The sequence below is a fragment of the Zophobas morio genome, unplaced genomic scaffold (assembly GCF_036711695.1).
Source record: "Zophobas morio isolate AGI-343-1 ecotype UQ-CSIRO unplaced genomic scaffold, CSIRO_AGI_Zmor_V1 ptg000017l, whole genome shotgun sequence".
In the NCBI taxonomy this organism is placed as follows: domain Eukaryota; kingdom Metazoa; phylum Arthropoda; class Insecta; order Coleoptera; family Tenebrionidae; genus Zophobas; species Zophobas morio.
The window spans coordinates 11256785-11279441 of record NW_026972122.1 but is presented as its reverse complement, the minus strand read 5'-3'; the positions used below and the strand labels follow the sequence as shown (position 1 = coordinate 11279441).

At 34.3% G+C, this 22657-nt stretch overlaps 1 protein-coding gene across 2 annotated transcripts in view; it reads left to right on the top strand.

Annotated features, from left to right (window-relative positions):
• Positions 1 to 307: 307 nt before the first annotated feature.
• The window catches only part of LOC135129816 (tribbles homolog 2), a 32475-nt gene continuing 10125 nt past the window's right edge, over positions 308 to 22657 (top strand). The window contains exons 1-3 of one of the 2 annotated variants that reach the window (XM_064057077.1): positions 308 to 828; positions 13259 to 13641; positions 17834 to 18123. In XM_064057077.1, coding sequence (XP_063913147.1) covers positions 13339 to 13641; positions 17834 to 18123 — 593 coding nt within the window. In that variant the 5' untranslated portion in view covers positions 308 to 828; positions 13259 to 13338. Of the gene's footprint in view, positions 829 to 12871; positions 13009 to 13258; positions 13642 to 17833; positions 18124 to 22657 lie in introns of those variants that run through there. The other variant, XM_064057076.1, reaches the window with a different exon arrangement.

The window sequence follows — 22657 nt, the reverse complement described above, 5'->3', positions numbered from 1 at the left end:
CGCAAGACATTATCGCATTATTCCGCAGATTAAAAATTTAAAAAATGTAATTATCAACAAAGTTACAATGTTTTTCGTCGTACGTAAAGTGAGGCAACATTCTGCAAAATCATATCAGCCCGGCAACAACAGTCCCTTCCTGTCACTTATCGGTGACTTAATTTAACCCAAAAATGTAGGGTTCGGTAACCCTTATGGCATCGGTTCCGCACACACAACTGTATCGATTGCGCAACGTCGCTTTTAGTACTAAACTATTTCATTACATATCAGCGACTAACAAGTTAATTAAACTTGAAACGTTATTTTCATGATTACAGTGTTCCACGTAACTGTGCTCGGATACGCAAATCCATTGATTTACAATGAATCGCTAGAATGTCCTTCCTTTAGCCTAGAACTTGGTAAACGTGATCGACGACAGCTCTCACACCACATCACACGGATCGTGCTGTTTATCAATCTTGCACCATCGAACACAATGTGATGCCCAAACCGTGGTGGAAATGACAAGCACGATTTTTCAAACAAAAGAGCTTATCTCGATCATCACGTGTCAAAATTTAAAAAATAATTGTTGATTTGTTGTGGTTATAGATACATGGGTACGTGTAATTTGGTGGACCCCCGGCGCCCATACGAAGCAATGTTGCCACACACTGGTATTGATGACGTCATAAAAGTCATCACAAATGTCAGATTTGTTTAGTCAACTGCAAGATCACACGAAGTTAAGTTGTGAAAAGTCTTGTAAAAATTCTGCTACAGATTTGTCGGCGGAGACTTTGTACTACTTTGTTGGGGTCCCTGGAACAATATCAGTTTTCCGTAAGTGTTTAATAGTCAGACTCATTGTTCTCGCTGCGTTAATGACCATTATTAATACTGTTGTTGTTAAAATATCTAATTATTGCAAGAACAATGCGAGCATATCTCGTGTTTTCCTGTTATGGCTATGTTCTGGTTGTTATGAAACAACACTTTTAGACCTCCTTATGACTACGGTTATCATCAATAAAGCAAACCTTTGACATATATAAGTGGTTTTATTTACGTTACGGCCGTTCTTTTAATAATTGTGATTAATTCAAAGGTTAAACGATTGCTAAACGTTTATCATTCGCACAAGAATTTTGCAATAGCACGCGTCTTTATCAAAACTCGAAAAAAGATAATGTGTTCGTAATTTACACCATTGTTCGCGAGATTAAATTTATTTGAGAGAAAAAATACATCTAAACCCGCTATTCATCGAGTTTCGCAACGATTATGATCGTCTTTCAGTTTTATCAGAATCAGCAATAAATAAAATATTTAATTAAGTTAAGAAAAACCTTTGCTGAATAGTTGCGAAAAAACTGTTTTTCTTTTGCACAACAATTTATAACCTCTTGTGCAAAATCCTTAATCCAATAAACTGTAGCAAATATTTAAAAATTCTAACGTTACGGTTGTTGCGTCAAATGTGTAATTACTTTTTTACAGCTTACGCAGGTTTGTGCAATAATGTCCCATGCTATAAGGTTCGGAGATAATTAAAATCAGGGTTAACTGCTTTTGCTTCAAATTGTTTGAATCGAAATAAAGAGGAATTGTAATTTGCTGACCATCAAATATACATACATATCGTACTACGATTGTTTCACAACGAGTAAATAAGCTAAAATTCCACAACTGAAATAAAAATCTAATAAACTTTTAATGAATGTCTAACATAAACACCCTGAACAGAAAATTTTTGTTTCTTTTGCTATTAATTAATGATTATTTTATTTTGCAAAACGTCTTGAAGGAAGTACGCATTTCATAAATTAACAGGAGACAAATAAAACTTTTCGATATAGAAGTTTTAAATAAATAACAAAACATATTTTTGTTTATCCTAACCCAAATACTTGAGTAAGTAATTACAACAACAAAATTTGCATGACATTATCGTGCAATTATTTATTTGTTTATCACGAAATTTTATTTTGCTAAAAAACTGATACTTTTAATGTCGCAACATTCACCTTGCCTAAAAAAATATCAAAAGTTTTGTAACTTTTCAGAGTGGACGGAATGTATTTGCTTCGATAGATACTGAAAATATTGGCACACGTTTAGTGAAAAAAAGCGTGTATTACACTATGAACATGCGACAACAGAGATCGTCCTGGGACAGGTACAGGATGATATTTGTTGGTCGCACCTGATCATACCCTATATTCAAATAGTGCAAATGTTGTAATCTAACTCTGTAAATAAATCTGAAAACTACCGCACAAATAAATGGTGTCAAGATATCATCCTTGGCTCTAAAATCGAAATAGGATAGTTGTTGAATTACACCTGAATTTAGTGAAAACATGTCTCGCTTAAAATATGATTCGAATTATCCTGTATTAGTATCACTAACATACTAAAATCTCATTTTCATCTAAATATGACTCGGTTATTTATATCTTATCTTCCGACTCTTGGAAATATTTTAATGGAAAGTGGCATTGTCAAGATTATGGTGCTAAACATTTTTGAGTAATGCGGCTCACGGAATTGGAACTACAAATAATATTTCCTCATGCTTGTTCGATACAATCAATTCTTGTTATTTAATTAAGTTTTGACATTTTGACGGATCCTATTATGATAACGTTTTTTTATTTTTGTCGCATTTATTTGTAAGTTTTTGTAAATTTCAAAATAAGAAGCTTACTTATTTTTATATCAGACAGTTTCAGGAATTACATAATTGGAAATTTTGGTGCAAAAATATTGTTATAATATGTACATGTAAAAGTAAATTTGCTTAACAAAACATTATCAGTTCTTTCCAGGAAACGATTATTAAATTTGTTGGCGTCTTAACATTGTCTAACTTTGGATTCTCGCGTAACATCTATTTAATTAATAATCAGTTCAATTACCTTCCTGTACACTCTAATCAACAACGAAGCATTTCTAAGTCAAGCATAATGCAACCAAGATTTCACTGTTTGTAGCCATAGGAAGATTAACCCCATTTTAAAAAATCCTGAGTAGGTAGCAGTAACATACATATAAAATTTGACAACTATCGGTCCGGTAGTTTCAGAGATTATTATGTGTCTAATAAAAATCAACTCCGACGACGGACAAACAGAAGGAAATGGGAGACCTATTTTTTCGTACTCCACGGGATTATGAATTGTTGAGAAAACACTAAGTATCTTAGTAATATTATAGAAAAGTAGCAACATTCGTAATCGTGTGTGAATAATGAAAAGATTTAAAAATTTTCTTTAAACTTCGCGATAGAATAATTGGCAATAAGAAATATATTATTGTAACATATTTTGTGCTTTGTTTTTAGAATTCAGTTTTTTAATTTCAGAGCGTAAGTTAAAAAAATATTCTATTATAAGGTCTATCTGAGGAATGTTTCCATGTTTTCTCGACGTTTCATAAATACTAGAATACGAGAAAATAAGACATTTAGTTTGATCTGCCAGTAGTTGTGTAGGTTTTCCACTCCTCACCGTTGTACTTGTACTCTAGTCGCGTGAGTTCGAATCCCATCCCCGCCGATTTTCGAAAATGGTGAGATCTCAAAATACCCCACTTGCATGATCTTTTACAGGGCATAGATAAACGAAGTTGGATAAGATTTGGATATTTGACTAAGTTATCGCATAAAATTTTAAACTGTACATCAGCTTTAAATTTTAATATTTGTACATTATAGGTAATGTACAAAATAATATATAAATACATATATTTTCGCAATTTATATTCCAAGTCTACTTTTACGATTTTATCTCACACAGAAATTCGTTCTGTATGAACATATTTCAAACATTTAATAAAAAGAGACAGAAAGAGGAAAGATTATATGTTGCCAAATCTCTAGTGGAAAATCTATTAAATACCAGAAACTTTATGACCTTAAGTATTGCAACACAGAATTGATACACAATTTTAAAAATTATTTATCGTAAACTTTGAGATATAGTATAGACTGATGATGCGGGAAGTGACCAATACCAACAGTATTTACAGTGCGTGCATTCAACACGTGGCGTGGCGATTGCGAGACGCCAATTTATTTAACAAGATTCAAAGTGAAGGAGCCTTATGTATTCATATGGTCTGACGCCACATTTATTTTCAAAACATTTTGAGGTCTTGTTTTCATGTACAAACTATATTTCAGCTCTTAAGGTGTTGTCAATATATTTTCAGAATGTAATATCTCCATTATTAACACACTTATTGTTATGAAATTTTGAATGTAACACGTTCACAACTTTCATCATATAATGCGAGGGCAGTTTTTTTAAACAGTTCATTATCATATATTTTTTAAATTTTCAATATTTCAATTATTTACGGAAATTTCGGAACGCAGTTTTCACCACGGTTTTCAGCTTACAAAACTGTAGAAATCGTCCCATTACATTCTGAAAATTCCATGCAGACAACTTAGCGACTGGGATTTACAAATATCTATGATACCTGGGGAAATTTATTAGTGTAGGTTTTTTAATTTGGTTTTATTTAGGACTTATTGACTTGAAACATGAGATGTTAAAAAATATAGCAACTGTCAATAAAGTAACATTTTCATGTCTATATTTCTTTATCAAATAATAACTTTTTTAATGACTCTTTCTTATAGATAGTACTTTTTTAAGTTTCTTGTTGCAAAAATGAGGTGATGTGTCAAAAACTGTGTTCTAGTTAAAAGATTGTGTGTAACTCGTTTGAAAAATGTCTTTAGCGCTCTCGAAAAATTCTGATACTCGGTCGAAAAAATCATGCTCGGGCAAAGTACTATTAGCTACATAAATATCAATTTTATATTATTTAGGTTTAGCTAATAGAGTAACGGAAATAACTCACGAAAGGAACTATCGTTTTTCGTTCACGTCAGATTTTTTTATTCATAAAAAGAAAACAATGAAGGAATCCGTGATAGAAATTAATGGAAGGATGAAAAAATTATCGCTCCTAATCTTGATCTATAAAAAAATATAATTACCGTGATACGTTATGATAACATTCTGAGACACAAAAGCAATACTTACGTTAAGTGGCTTTCATTCTTTATTGTTAAGTTTTAATTTTTGCGTGCTACGCTTCTACTTCTGAAAATAATGAAGATTTTTATGAGATAACATTTCATTAATTAAAAACATCGTATTTCATTCTATTATAATTTTGATGTATTGTTCCAATTTTAGCTTTAGCATCCTTAATCTTCGTCAGTTATAAAAACTAATCACACTATTTTCTTGAGCGTTTTTTGTAATGTTTTTCTGATTTTAAATCGTGCGAAAATAAACATGTGTTTATATCTTGGTTAGAACTTTCAAACTCTCATTAACATCAGTGTCAAAATCAAATTCATGAATAATTTAAAGCATTTACTTAATTATACGCAGCTTGGACTTAAATATGTAGATTTGTTTTGGATAAATATTGCACTTACATACATGACTTCAAATAGAAATTTCCTTCTTTATTTTCACCATAAAATATTTATTTTCTAGTTGTAAAGCCAGAGAAAGTTGTAACAATGAAAAAAGGTTAATTACATATTTTCAAAACGAAATTTAAGATTTTGTAACAACTACTTCGAAAAATCGCCTGACGTCATATACATCATAACAACAACTTAGAAGTATTAGTCATTAACTGTTGCTTAATGAGAGGTAGTTTTTTCCTCTACATACCGATTTGGTTATGTAGCTGCGTCGTTAAAAAATTTCCAGGACGTACTTTATAGTTCTTCCTGTCTAAGAGGATCTGGGCATATCACAGATCATTACTAGAACATATGCGCATTAATTTCTCATACACTAGTTGTACAGGATGTGAGACTTCTTTTCAGTGAATATAAAGTGCAAACAGTGGATAAAATATGAATTAGATGCCCTCTGATTTAAAATTCCTTTTGTTGAATTTATAATCACTTGTCCTTTCCTGTCGCTAAATATGTGCTAGTACCTCTCCCACCAGTTTGTTATACCTTTATCAAAGCATAAGTAAATTCGCTTTAATTCCATCAGTAGCAGTTTTGTTAATTTACAGGGGAGTAACTTTTATCGCTCCTGAAGAAATGAGCACTTGTTGCAATAATTTTCCAAATAAATTTTTCACAATCATTTGCCAAGCTAGTTATTATCTTGGTCATAAACTACAAGTAGATTATGATCTGAATTCACTTCCGAACTGATGTATATTTTTTGTAGAATTTTATAAAAGTGAATTTGATTTCCTTGTATTCACTATGATGAAAATTTTATCTAATTTTTAGTGGCCTCATATTCACAAGAACCTGTTGCACACTTCGTTACTTCGTTTCCTCTATGTGCCCCGGCCAAAATCAATATGACCTAAAAATGTTCTAATTGTTAAACCTTGATCCAATATTAAAATTTATTTTAACTCAGTCAATAAATACTTGTCATCTGGAGAATTCCTAATATTTGTTTCGTTGCAATTCGTTAGATATCTTTGGCTTATCCTTCTATCATTTGAACCATGCGGTGAGTTTTGGAAATTTACTTACGTTCGCATTGTTTTTTTCCACAATCATAGATTTCATCACCGAGTAAATAGATTACGACCTTGGAAGTGCGAATAACTTAATGTTTTCCGTGAAAATAGGCGAAAATTATCGTTTCAACGTAGTTATTTGTTTACAAACACTTGAAAATTGATTGATATTTTTCGATTTTGAAATGTTAAATAAATTCTTGGCCAATAATATGTGTAGTCTAAATGGTTTTATTTTCTCGTTTTTATTGGACCGATTATTCTGAAATTTTAAATGTATTTTAAAAATTGGTCCAAGATTATTTCGACAGAACTTCCCTCGCCTCTGAAGTGCACCCAACAAATCCCGCTTCTTTGAAAAATTATAACAAAATTTTGCGCCAGTGGTCCTGCAGTTTTTTTTTTGACTTGAATTTTTCAATTGTCCAATTTTTAATTTTTTTGTATTTTCTGATTTTCGATTTGAAAATTTTCAGTTTTTCAATTTTTAAATTTTGAGATTTTGCAATTTTTTGATTTGCAATTTTTCAGTTTTACGTATATTTTTTGTTTCTTCAAATTTACGATATGCAACTCTCTGAGTTTTCATTTTTAACTTTTTCAGTTTTTTAATTTTTCAATTTTTGAATGTTACAATTTTTAGGTTTTGCAATTTTCGATTTGCAGTTTCACCAGTCATCAATTTTTAATTTTTCAGTTTTTCGATTTTTCGGTTTTTCATTTTTCGTGTCTTCAGTTTTTTGGTTCATCTTTTATTTTGTTTATTTATTCAATTTTTCGGTTCTTCAATGTTCTGATTTTATGATTTTCCTTTTTTTTTAATGTGAAATTTTTCAATTCTTAAAATTTTCAATTTTTCAATTTCCAGTTTTTCGGTTTTCAATTTTACGATTTTTCAACTTGGATTTCTTAATTTTTCGTTTTCTTAATTTTTGATTTTCAGTGTCATGTTTTTTCAGTTTTTCGTTTCTTCAATCTTTGATTTGCAATTTTTCTAATTTTTATTTTAAGTATGTAATAATAATATGTAATTAAAAAAGTTTGTCACTTTTTCGATTTTACGATTTTGGATCTTTTTTTCAATTTTTGGATTTTGAAACTTCTTCGTTTTTCGATTTTTCAATTTTTTGAATTTTTAGATTTTCAATTTTCCGTTTCTTCAATTTTTCGATTTGCATTTTTTTTTTTAGATTTTTCTCGATTTTTCAGATTTTCGTTTCTTTATTTGATTTGCAATTTTTCTAGTTTTCGTTTTAAATATGTAATAATAATTAGTCCTATAATTAAAAAAAATACTCTTTCAATTCTGCGATTTTAGAAATTTTCAATTATTGCATTTTAAAACTTTTTCATTTATTTATTTCCCAATTTTTCGATTTTAATATTTCAATTTTTCGATCTTTCAAAATTACCTACAATTTTTTGAGTCTACAATTTTGACGATTCTGTAATTTTTCGATTTTACAATTTTTGGGCTTTCCAATTTTTTCAATTTTAAGTTTCTCGCTTTTTAGTTTTTCAGTGTTTCAGTTTTTCTTTTTTTCAGTTCTTCGTTTTGCAGTTTTTCGATTTTGTAATTTTTTGTTCTTCCAATTTTTCAATTTTTTAATTTTTTCCGATTTTTTGGTTTTTCGATTTTTAAATTTTCGAATAAAAAAAAATGTAAAAATTGCAAAATTGTTGAATTGAAAAATTAGAAATGAAAAAATGAATAAGTATAAACTGAAAGCTTAAAAAATCTAAAAATTGAAAATCAGCAAAAAATTGAAACATCGAAAAAGTGCAAAATCGAAAAAACGAAACATGAATTGCAAAATCGAAATATTGAAAATTAAAAAAATTGGAAAATCGGATAACTGGAAATCCAAAAATTGCAAATTTGAAAAATTTAAAAATTAAATAAACGAAAAATTATAACATCGAAAAAAGCATTGAAAAAATAAAGGGAATGTAAAACTATGATATAAAATTGAGAAAATGAAAATTAAAAAATGGGGAAAATGAAGAACTTGAAAAATTGAGAAAACGAAAAATTGAAACTTCGGAACATTAAAAACTGGGAAAGTGAAAAAGGGAAAATGAAAAATTGCAAATCGAAAAATTGAGGAAACGATAAACTGAAAATTTTGGAAATCGAGGAATGGAAAAATTGAAAAAATTAAAACTGAAAAAACGACAAATTATGAAACCGAAACACTGAAAAATGAAAAATAAAAAAAATTGTGAAATCGAACAAAAAAAAAACGAAAATGAGTAACAAATTGGTCGACGGTAAATAAATCCAATTTTTTGGTTTTTCGATATTTAAATTTTCGAATAAAAAAAAGGAAACATTGCAAAATAGTTAAACTGAAAAATCAAAAATGAAAAAACGAACAATTATAAAATGAAAGCCTAAAAAATCTAAAAATTGAAAATCAAGAATTTGAAAAATTGAAGCAAAAAATTGAAAAATCGAAAAATTAAAAATCGAGAAACTTAAAAATTGAAAAAGTGCAAAATCAAAAAAACGAAAGATCAATTGCAAAATCGAAATATTGAAAATCCAAAAATAATAAAAACGAAAGAAGCACTGAAAAAAGAGGAAAAGAAAAACTATGATATAAAATTGAGAAAATGAAAATTAAAAAATGGGGAAAATGAAGAACTTGAAAAATTGAGAAAACGAAAAATTAAACATCGGAACATTAAAAACTGGGAAACTGAAAAAGCGAAAATGAAAAATTGCAAATGGAAAAATTGAGGAAACAACAAAGTGAAAATTTTGGAAATCGAGAAATAGAAAAATGAAAAATGAAAAAAAATAAAAACACGAAAAATTGTGATATCAAAAATTGTGAAATCGAACCAAAAGGAAAAACGAAAAAAGTAACAAATTGGCCGATGGTAAATAAATCCAATTTTTAAAAAAAATACTCCTACTAAGATTTGATTTTGCGAATTTAATTTTTTTATGATAAACCTTATGATGAGTTGTATGTAATGTTAAAGTAAATCTAAAGAAATGGGCTATGCGTTTCAAGTGAGTTTTTCCATTACAAAATTTTGTGATGACACGTACATCAATTTGGATATAAAAATGTGGTGTAATACTAATAATAAAGTAAGTTGTTTTTGATTATTTAATAAAATAAATTTCCTCATTCATTAATTTTTTCGAGTTATAAAAACTATTAGTGCATTGATAAACCACGAATATGTAGTCATAATATTTTGCATAATTCAGAGAAGATTTATTAGGTAAAATTTTGAGATGATGTCATCAAATTTGTAAGAAGCGATAAACGATACGATTTACGATAACCTTAAAACGCTTGCAAGATTTCAGAGCATTCGGTTTTACAATTTCAAAGTTAAATTGCAAAATGTTGGAATACAATTTGGATTTTTTTTTTTTTCAAAAATCTGGATGCCAGGTTGAAAACTCAACACGGGTTCATAGACCACAAGTGCAGGAGTATCTTATTTTATAAAATTAAAATATATGTATTATTGTAAATTTTCCTATTGTGATGTTGATCCAAATTTTGGTTAGCGTTTTACCATCTACATAATATATTCCTAGCATATGTATACACAAAATTTATCAACAATCGGTCCATTGTTTTCGTAGATGTGTCTAATAAGAGACCCCGTGGAAACATGAAAGTGGAAGTCGCCCGATGGACTCATAACTATAAAAAGAATGTATAGAAATAAAACGCCAACTAGATTTTCTATGATCATTCTCACCAAAAATTTGTGATAACTATTTTTAATTTTATGTATAGACGTTTTTGGAAAGAAATTGTCCAACAAAATTTTATAAGTTGCTTTAGAAACAACAAAACTGCTTTAAGGTTATCGTATCGTATCAGAATTCGTCTGGTGGTCCCCTTCAAAAACTGGATGACGTCATTCCAAAATTGTGTTAAGCAAATCTTGTTTGAAATGATACGTATACGGGTTATGCTTAAAGAATAAATCTGGGTTTACACAACACTTATTATTTAATTTCGGTTGTAAAGGCAAACTGTAAAATTAATTATCAACTTAAAAACTTTATCACTGTAGAACGGTTACAAATTAGGCAAAACTATTTTAGTTATAAAGTTAAAAAAAATACTATGCATTCTTGGAGAATACATAGAATGACATTTGATGATTCATGAATGACATACAATTTTTCGCTGAAAACAATAAGTTAGTGCTTTTTAGATTTGTCTCAGCATTGCACTAAGTTGCTCATTTTTATTGACTCACTTGTCCTTATTTTTTTGTTTATATCACTTCATACAATCACAATACTCCTAATTGCTTCATGGACCTGCTGAATCAAATTTGAAGTATGCATCGTCATGATTGCACAAGTTTATTCAAAATGTGGTAAATACAAATACAATAGTGCTAGTGTAATTTTTGTTTTATCGTATCTGAAACACGTGGGTTTACAGTGGGACGATATAATCATGTTACCACTGTCGGTCTTTGTCACGGTTTGATCAATATTGGTTGAACTCACCACGGGACTGATTTTTCCTGCCTTCACATCCCATTTACACGATACGTGCGGTTCCACTCTAGAAGTAATCAACTAGTGTCTAATATAAGGACTATTGATAATAATAAATGAGATTTGTCTTTTGTTTTTATTAATCTAGAAAAATAATTTTCTGTGCTCACTTTATAACCAATTTTTTCGGATAAGTGAAAAATAGATTGCATACATGGAACTATTAACAAAATTCCAACGTTGTCACTGCTCTTAATTATTCCATAGTTTTTTATTTTTGTACGTTTATCAACGTTTCGCAATGCAGTTATTACGAGTCCGGGAAGTATTTTTAACAAGCGTAGTTTAATATCCTTGAATATTTTAGGTGATAATTGCCTATAAAGAATAATGTTACAGAATGATACCGGGAACGAGGATTTGCTTTTTTTTAATTATATTTTGTTTTTGCTGCCTCCGTTTATTAAAACTTAATTTAATTTTTTGCGATCTCAAGATCACTCTTTGTCTTATTAAAAAGAAGTCAATTTTGTTGTCAATGACATTTTTAATTAATCTTGCGTGATAAACAGAGAAACAAAAATCCGCCTTGACTCCAAATTGGACTGCAAATTTTCAGTGTCGTCATTTCGTAATATTTACATCTTAATCTTTGTTTACATCATCGTTCCATTACTGATCACTCCAGTTTTTTTCTGCAGCGGTCTTATCACCTATCTAACCTAAATATAAATAATTGATATCCAATTTTTATTTTTCTTCGATATATATTTATTTTTTTTCTTAATGCTGTTTTATTAGTCAAACATTTGTTATCAGTGTAGAATGTAAAGTTATGCTATATGTACATCCGCGAGACGGGTGCTCCTTCTGATATGTAGTATTTTTATTTCTTTATTGCGTACAACATCATCATTCGGTTTATTTATTGCAACACATTCTTTCATAAAAATTTGATAGATAAAGCAAGTGTGATTTCAACAGAAAATTTTTCGTTGAGAAATAGGATATTAGGTCAATTTTAAGTGATGCTTTTTTTTTAGGCCGTGATTTTGTTGGATTAGTGTGACTCGCAAACAGGATATAATCATTACAAAGCGATTTAACCAAATGAGACTTTGTGATCGTTTAAATTTGCCGAAAAACGATAAGAATGTTTGATTTTGCGTTAATTTTATAAGTCAAACATTATTTTGTTCTGATGTGTTTGACCTTAATCCGATCGATCTCTCAATGGCGCGTCATTGATCGATCAAGCAAAGGTATCTTCGACTATTGACATTGCCTCATCACGTACTGTTTTCAAAGTTGACAATATTTTGTTGCTTCATTATCTAACATTGCTCTATATTTGGTTGTGCAATGATTTATTTGGCATCTCGTCAATGCCATCAAATTTCCATAAATCGATTCCATTAATATTCTAAAGTACGTTTATTTGCTTGGGTGTTCCACGCTCCTGTTTATCCAACCACCACGGACTTGGCATAAAAAATGGTAATATTTAAATGAAGTCAAGATTAATATGTAGTCAACGCCAGCGTGACGGCCAACCAAATTCCAGGACAGATGTGTCCAATCTGAAAGCGGAATTGGGAAAAAACTGGCCATCTGCCTCATCTTTTGTTGTTGATATTTTTTTCAACGGGGTTAAAGAGTGGGTGGCAAGCTGCACCACGCACCACCTTATTTGTATCACGACGTATCTCAGGTAGATCCGTCCCGAGTCCCGAGGAGCACAAAAGCACCCCATGCAATACAATCGCAAAAGCTCCATGGTCTCAGTGCGCCTGCGCCGCCCCACTCAAAGCGTCAGAGCCTTCACCAGAATGGATTTCAGATTTTCAGGCAGTAGCGCGATGACTCTAGTAGTGCGCACACTCACTGTGGCAGTGTTAGTTTTGTGTTAACATTATCGTTTATTTAGTTGTTTAATTTTTTTGTTTCAATTACTTCGCAGTTGTATATACTTTCGTTACGGCTCCAAGATCGGGAAGGTTAGTAGTGTTTTTGTTGATTTCTCTCAATGTCACTCGGATTTGTTTCTTTTGACCTTTATTGTTTACAAAACACCTTGGACAAATATTTTTTCATACCTGCAGAAATTGTTTGGTTACTGTGTCGGTGTCTCCGAGGACGCTGTATCGCTTATCATTGATTTTTGCGGACTCTTTGTTCTTCTTAGTCGGGTCGGCTCCTTTGCGCAAAAGACTAGAAACGCCGGCTAACTTTTTGCTTCTGTTCCAGGTGGATCGTGCCGGGCTCTAGGATAACAAATTGACTCTAACAAATTTATTTATTTAGTGTTTGTGTGGTGTTGTGCGAAAATGCAAAACGTGCAAGACGTGATGCCAAGTGTTAGACTGAACGGGGTGGACAAAAACGTGGAGGTTGCCTCCTCCGCCGGGGAGGTGGTGAAAAAATTCCGGGTGTTTCCTCCGAGGGAAGAGTGCCGGAGACCCAAACCCACCACGGATCGGGACCAAAGTTCACCCCTTTGTCCGAATCAAAGTGATAAACATTTCCAAACGTCCGTCGTCGCGGATAAATATCTTCTCCTCGAGCAAGCGGAGGGTAGTTCCTTGTACCGGTGCGTGGACGTCAACACCCAGGAGGAATTGGTCTGCAAGGTGAGCAAATCGTTCGATTGTGTAAATCGCATTGGCCAAGAGCTAGACTCTTTTGTAGTAAGTGTTTCCTCACTCAAACCCGGTGACGTCATCACGGCCCTAAGCCCATTAAAGCACGAAATCCAATCATTCCCTACCTGCCCCTATTGTCGCGTACCCCCTTTGTAAACGCAGAGTAGCGTCCGTTTTGCGGAATTGTGTAATACCTCCAAGGTTGCATTACGAATTTGTTTATCTTAATTCGAACCGTGAGGGTTTTTTCCGGGAGTCGGTCACGTGACGGTGACGGAAACGGTTGCAAAGTGACGCAAGGTTGCTCGTCATTTTCGGAATCACCGTCGGTGACATCACATTGTTCAGGGAAAAATCAGGTTCCATCGGGAAAAATTCTCATGGTCACCCTAGCTACATCCCATTAATAGCGAAATTAATTCACGTAAGTGCAAACCCGTTTGGTCGGATGGTCCAGCGAGGAGAACTGGTCCATTGCACTATTCGCGTGGTCATCCGATGTGAGAAACTATTTCTGTCTGGGGAGATACCCCGTCTATTAAATAACCCTTCACCTCTTACGCGCATTTTATAACCAGATGTTGATTAATTGCTGATGCATGTGGGAAATAAGGGAAAAATCTGTCGCACCCTAACCCCACGTTTTATTTAAAAGGGTTCGATACGGTATTTGCATATCATCGATTCGTACAACGCTCCGTGTATTTCTGCTGCTTTACAACAAGCGGCCTTTGGAATGCAGGTAAAAATCGCCCTCAGACAATGCCCCTAATCAGACTGACCCGACACTAAACCTTCGTCCAACACCGTACGATTTCATTGACGACCAGCACGTGTCTCGCTCTATGATCAGACACGTAAATACCTAATTGTCCTTCTACGTAAAACTCCACGTGGCCGCGAAATACGTTACAACTGGATTCCGCAAAATATTTCCGAAGGTCATAATATTTATACGTCTGGAATTTCTATTTTTTGCTGGTGTAATATAACCGAGCGGATGTGCCGTTTCACTGCACTTCCGTAATTCGACTCTTTTCACACCGCGATAGCAAAATTCTGACGCAGCATATGTCGCAAAGTTAATGGCAAAAACTGAATAGGTGGTTCGTTTATCTATTGTTGGAAATATCGATGTATTGTTCGCTTAAATTGACAATTTCGACGTTTTTAAAACTGCACGTTCAACGAAGGTTATCTGTCAATGCCATCTTAAGTGCAGTTAGACGCATTAATGAGTGCTCGTTCTTTCTACGAACGAAATCATTCATTGTTTGAGTCGCTGTTAACGATAGTACCATTAATTAATATAGCGTAGTACAAAAACGTTCTTAGCAGTTTCCTTGGTGGTTTAATCTTGCAGACACTTTTTTGAAAATACGGCTGCTATTAATACAACAAACCGCGTATTGCGTGGACGTTTCCTTAACCCTAATCACCACTTCGTACCCACTCTAGACTCTTGGCACGTATCTGTACCCGAAGACCTTGCAAAGTGTAGTAGATGCTGCACTTGTTGAAAAATTCCAGTAGTCTGGTAACGACTTGTTATGGTAGATTAACGTCACGTAAACAAATCACGTCAGACACGTAGTAGTACAATGGCGTATTATAAGTTATAGCACGAATTTTACATTTATAAGCAAATTTAATTTTATGCAGTTTCTTACAATTGATCATGCCATTCTGTACATTTCTTCTCGGCGTAAAAATGTCGCCACGTCTTCCTGTGAGAGCGTGAGATGCAAAGCTCTTTTATTGAATAAAAGTAATCCCGAAACGGTTCTGCGACAATGTGCACAAAGATGCCGCTCTTTACAAGGAGCAACAGAATTTAAGTTGTTTATGATTCTGAAGTACTTGTTGGGGTTTGGCAAAAGTGCCGACCGGAAGCTATTATTGGGATTAAAATTACGGGTCTCGGAACATCGTGTCGTGTTTTTGAATACTACTACTTTGTATTTCTTATTGTATCAAAATTAATCGTCGTAATTAACCGCGCTAATCTGATTGAAGACAACTTTATCACGTGTTTGACGCGAAAGTACGACTCTGAAATAAAAAATTACTAAAGAAATTGCAAGTTTGTGTTTCGTTAACAGAAAAGAACAATCAAGACTGACTGAACACTTGACTTGAAAACTACTATTTGTCCTGTGGATTGTATATCGATCGAGAAAAGTTTCGTGTTCATAACGAGTGTTAATCACTTCTAATTTGGTTTGCTAGAAATGACGATCGGTTTAGAAGTTAAGCTGCTTAGAATTCACGGCCACCACACATCCTCAATTTAAAAGATGAGCAGACTTTAAAATTATTTGTATTCTGCCGAAATGGATAATTCGAGTTGCCTTTCAAGAACAGAAATCATGTGTAATTTAATTCTTTATGAGTGTATTTGACATTGAATGTGAACGTGGTCTTTCGTAATATATTTCTTAGTCACTCAACTTTATTTAGACACAGCACACCTATTTTATGCAAAATTTTACACAAAGACAATCTTTGCGCACCACTCCTACCACGGTCCTCGTGTCAATTATCAGCACAATTTTGTCGAATTTGGCGTACCGCAGCATACCGGTGGCTGAATTTTAATGAACTTTTGAAAGCATTGTCGCGACCGATAAAGTAAGTATCCGCTTATAATTCGAGACAAATTACGGTTACCGTAAAATTAATGGTACTTTGACAGCCCGCAAGTGAACAACAATAAAGCAGTTTGTATTGAGCAATTTGCAGAGTGCAATTACGCTAATGGTTTAAGTGCCGAGACAGTTCTTCACCATCTTTTATCCATTTTCTCGTCCTTGGTGCAGCCAACAATCAAGGCATACGTAATTAAAAGCCGTGTCTAAATCTGTCATTTCAAGAGAAGGTTACGTCGGGTTCTTTCGGCAAGAGTTAAAAATCGACGGAAGTTTATTTAGGTATTTACGATTTTCCAAATGCTAATTAATTTTGACCCTGAAACATCTGTAAAATCCGTATTTGAGCAAGTGACACCATTCACCCAGTATAAATAAGGTCGTGTTCGTGTAGTCCGATAAAAATAAAATCAAATCAGATGATACTCTCTCGTGTCAGTTTGTTTAGAATTTCGTCATATTTGGATAATATGAGACGATGCGGAGCGATTAAATTGTAGTAAGTGGGGTGTATAAAAAAATCGTAAACACACCGATAAATGGAATAAGTTGTGCACTTTAGCCTTGCTTGATGATGTGTGGAAATGTCAGACCAATTCGTGATCACATTAACATTCGCGGATCACGAAACGGGTTATTTTACAAATAATTGTTTTTTTTTTGCACTCCCGATCACCCGGTGCGATTCCCAGAGGGTTAAACCCCAAAAGAGATTGATCGATGGTGCTTGATTATGGGAATCTGTGCTGCAATTGATTCAGTTTTCGGGACCCTGACATAGAAACGACGTAAATATGCACCTTAATAAATGGCAATACGTTTTATAAAGTCAATTACTCAATACAGAATGATGTAAGATTACAAGGTAAAATGCTAGTTATCGGGCGAAAAATGAATAGACGGATAATTAAATTCAAAAAGGCATTCAGAATTTACGATACCTGTATATAACTCAGCTGGATATGATCTAATGATATAGATGCCAACCGTCCAAGGCGCATTGTTAATTTAATTGCCATTAAAGGAACGCCATTCCATTACGACAAGTGGCAGCCAGACAACCAACAACCTGCATACACTGGGTCAATATTATTATTTTTAATAGTTCGAGCGCAGATGCTTTTGGTAGTTATACAGTCACGCCGACAGTAGCTGATGATGACAATACTGACCAAAATTAGTTAGTTAGCAGGTCTTGGTTGCTCTACATTGCTGTTTTGCAAGGTCGGAGCCGAAATGCATATAAATTTCAAGGCTGAGTTAATCTTTAAAGGTCTCGTCTCATCTCGCGAATACGTTCGTTTAAGGTTTTTTATTTCGTCAAGCAGGTCTGAGTAAGAACAAGGTTGCCAGTGTTACCAAACACATTTGTAAATAGTCGGTTGCTCAGCCACATTACGATAAAATGTGCAATGTTTCTTGTTGCAACCAGTACATAAATATGAGATATGAAGTAAATGGGCCGACTTGCGGCAGATAAGACTAACAAATATTTGCAGGATAGATCTCATTGAGAAAACTTCTCATTCCAGATAGTTTCAAAGGACTGCCATTCGCTGGTCTCGGCCCATTATCGACTCGATTCGCACCCGAGGGTTTCTTCTTTACACGAGGTGGTGGTTGGGAATCGCTACCTGTATTTGGTGTACCCCAAGGCGCACGGCGACCTACATTCATACGTGAGGTCAAGGAAAAGACTGAGGGAATCCGAGGCGAAAAGACTCTTTAAACAAATAGCCGAAACAGTACAAGTTTGTCATAGGAACGGAATAGTATTAAGGGACCTTAAACTTCGAAAATTCGTCTTCGCAGACCCCCAAAGGTGAGTACTTTTCGAAACATGTCGCAACCGGTCCGGATACGAGAATTTAACCGAGATCATAATCTGATAAATCTCGACATCCTCGACGGAAAAGGATGATTTGACGAAACGCGTAGCGATTGGGAAAGCTTTTGTTCTTCTGCTAAGCCGCTGTTGCGTTTTTTCAAAGAATTCGGTCGTTCCGAGGAAGAAATGTTCCCACGACGTGCGATGTAATGAAATAATGATAAAGGAGAATTGTGTAGTGTGTAGCAATTTGTAATGAATCGTCGGTGAGGCGCGTTTTACACGTGTCTCTCGTAAGAAGTGGGATTGGGCAAGAGTTGAACCTCTGTGTCCCGTTTACGATTACCTCATCACATTGTAGGCTTGAATGTCTTTAATCTATTAATACCTCTTATTACATTCCCGGTTGCGGGCGTGGTTGGAATATAACGTTACTGTTCCGTTGCGAAAGGGATCAAACAGGAAATTGCATCGATCGACAGGACGTACCGAAAAGCGCAGCTGCGTTGCATCCGATCTGTCCGCCGGAACATCCACCCCCTGGACCCGGTTTTCCGATCAACTCCTTGTTTATGCCATCCCTTACCTGTCCGACCCGGGCAAGTTCACGCCATTGTACAGGAAGCCAGTTGCGAAACGTGAACTCGACCTCTTTGCCGGGAAACAATGCCTCGGCATGGCAATGATACCGTGCCATGATTTAGGCGAGTTCGACGAGCAAATTTTTTGACACAGAAATGCATAAAGTCGAAGTTGTGCAAAGGCGATGCGAAGTATTTGCGACATTTTGACTTTGCAATAGACCGTTGTGTAAGCGGCCGAAGATGTGTGTCGCCCTTCAACTTTTCCGATTTTGTTAGCCACGGTTGCTACAGAAAACAGCACGCTTGTATTTGATTTTGAAATAATCTTTTTTTCGCTTGAGAAGACATAGTTTCGTCATGGATGATGCGTGAGCGAGATTGTTAGACGTGTTATCATAAATGATGATAAAATGCAGATTATCACTTGGTTTTGAAATATTAAACAGCAAACAGTGATTCATTCATCATTTTGTGATCACTTGTGGCAAAGGAAATAATCATGCGTTCCTTTTTCAACAAAACAAAGTAGAGTTTTTTTAATTGTAATTGTCATCTTGTGTGTTGCTAAGTTCTTGCTAAAATTTACACCAAATAATTCTGTACATTTTCGAACGTCGGTAACTTGAAGTAAGTGACAGTTGATGATGATAACGATAATTTTTTCTTTATACATATTATTTTTACTAATTATTTTATTCACACTTATATTCTTCAATCACAACTAAGAATGGCCATGTATAATTCTTAAAAAACTAGAAAACTTAAAAAAATTAGAACAAATTGAGAATATTACAAAGAAAACGCTAAATGAAAAGATTCGATTTGAAAACAGTTGGGCACTTTGAGCAACACGATGTCGAATATCATACTTTAGAAAAAAAAACTGACAGTTATGGAAAACAGACAAGAAGGTTAGAATATAATTCTGTATTTGACAACAAAGTGGCCCAAAAAAATTATAAGACAGTTAACTTCAAAAATGATAAATGTGGATATATGTCCCATTACTTGGTACAAAAAATTGTTAGAGCATCGGTCAAATGATATAAAAACTGTTAGGCTTTTCTTAACACCAAAACCGCCTTTGCAGCAATCTGCAAAAATGTTCAAAAATTGTCCGGTGGGACCAAATGCCATCGATAAATGGTTGCAAGATTCTGCAATGACCATGAAATTTTTGATTAACCTTTAATTATCCACACGATAGTCTTAACGCTCACCTACAATTTCACAACAGTTTTGGAGATTAGTAAAATCACCAGTGGACAGACAGATAGACGGAGACAGGAGACCCGTTATACTCGTATCGTACAAACCGGAAAATGTAGAGAAAAAATGAAATTAGTCATTCGTTAAATGTACTCTCGTTAGAAATACTCCCCTAGTTTATGCTTGGGAATTAAAAATGAATGTTAAAATTTTATTATGCTCAGGATTCCATTGTATAAGCTGTAACACTAATTACCGCATAAAGGAAAAATCAATAGTTTAATCTGATGTGTTGGTAATGTTATGCAAACATAGGGTTTCTAATGTAGGACATTTTGAAGTACTTATTTAGAGGGAGCGATATCAAATGTGAGCGCTGTTTCATCGACTACTAAAGGAGCATTCAGATTCAAATAACTTTTTACTGTTTGAGCTTGGACAACAAAATTGTTGGAGGAGAATTTCAAGCATTAAACACTATTACTTTAGTTGTTAAAAATTGAACACCCAGTTTCTAAAAGATACGTGGGTTACAAAGAAACAACTTTGCGAAGCTGTTGTTCACAAAGGGAGCCCCTTCGCGAAAAACACGTTAGCAAAGGTCGACTAATCATCGGCCCTGATTGGTATATGATTATGCTGTACGCACGTGACCTACCAGTTCGTGAAAACTTTCGGGATACGCCGTCATTATCACGGTTGTCTCCTTTCTTTTTCACTTCTCGAGCAACAAAGGAATTGAATGGAACCGTGTCCTCCTCGCGAAATTTCAGTGGGTCAGACTACCGGTGACACGGATATCGTGGCTCGAACCGGCCCGAGGACCTTTTACTTTTGCCAAACCGGAAACAATATTTACGTCAAAGGGTGCGTTCACGGCCTATAAATAAAGCATCCATTTTAGCTAATACTGCACGCGTGGCTCCCGTATATGAATGAACACCGGAACGGAAATAACTCAATATGGCGAAGTCGGACACGAAATTTGTGGGGCGTGAAGTACGGAACAGAAGGAGTACGAGACAGTTCAGTTGATATTCAGTGTCACATTACTGCAAGGCCGCAGATTCGATCCGCTTGTGTTGTTTTCTCTTTGTCGGACGATTTTTCTCTTGTCTGGATGGCGTGCCAAAATCGGGCTAAATGTAAAAATTTTGTAGGATCCTCTGCGAGCTGACCTTTACACTTGACCTTTGACCGAGTGTTGCAAATGCTGGCACAGGTCCAAGTATAATCGATTGAAATGAAGGCTTGTCGATTTTGCGGCCATCACGATGTGAAACGGTGGTTTTTATGTAGTTTTTTATCTGGTGGAGGTTAATGCCTTGTATCCTGTTGTATGTACGCAATGCATGTTAATGAAACGGAGATGTTTTGAAACCTCTGGTCGTGACTGTTGCCCAGATAAATATAACACAATTGCTCAATTTCTGTACCGAGCGTATTAGCTCACATTTGGATCCAGTACAAACATACTTTTACGATTCATCACTTCGGTGGCGGCTGTTGCAAAATACGCACATGTTATCGGCTGATAAGCGTATGCCGATTTTGGACGTTCCAAGGGACTACTGTATGTTTACGTTTACATAATAATAAAGCCAGCCTTATTTTTTGCGCTAATCTTAAATATTTATGTAATCGCGATTGTTTTATTTTGACTAAATTGTTGACCTTTAATTTTTATAACAATGTTTGTTTGAGAAAATTGCGAAAATTTAAATATAGGAATAGCTCACTCAACAGGACAGGTTACACAATCCGGGTTAACCACGATTAATTCCTTATATCTAAAAAAAAGTTGACCCAGTTCTAGAAATCCAGTTAATGATGGCGGAGCAAAAACTAGGTTTCTATATAAATTTTTATGTCTGTTTGAGAGTGGATAATTTTCAAACGCTAATTGCGGGTAAGTGATGCGTTCGAGACAGTTTTCATGCATGAATGCCGTGCACTGTATCCATATTGGAACGCAAAGACACGCCATTGAGTATGAAAGAAATGATAAATGAGAAATCAATCGTCAGTTCGAGTAACCTTATTTTTCTTACGATTATACCGTGGTTTAATTCAGTTTATCTAATAGTGAGTTAGTGTCAACAGTCATACTTTTTGTGTGATTTATGGCGTTTCTGTCGTGAATCATAAACAAAAACTTGTAAGCTCCAAGCACGGCTCGTTTGGACGACAGAATCGATCTCGGGAGTATAATCTTCATGACAACTGGTACGCAACATTCTAGTCGTAAACCGCGCTAAACACCAAGGCAGTAATGTTCATCTATTGTTAGACAATCATAAAAACAAATGACATTCCGTGCTACGATAACCTTGCTCGATAATGATTTAAGGTTCGCTTACACACAAAAAGTGATGCAAAAATTTCGCGTACAACGTTATTCGATAAAGATAAACCCACGTTCGATGTAGATAACATCATTCGAAGAGTCATTTCCGGAGGACTCCGGGCCTCCGGCGGCTCCTTAATCACCGTCTGGTCGATTGTCTAATTTTAGAATCAGGATGCGACCGAAGGGGCTTGGCGTATCTGCCAAATTCTTTGTTTGGGTAGATGTTCGTGCGAATTTTTTTACGTCAAAACTCGTAAATTTTTTTGGCAAGCGTACATGAGGTCTATTTTTAATGGTCCGTCTGTTAAACAGAGAAATAAACAGGGCAGTTTCGTCAGCCGCTGCTAATTTCTGTTAATATACACTGTTTGATTTGCAGTAACGA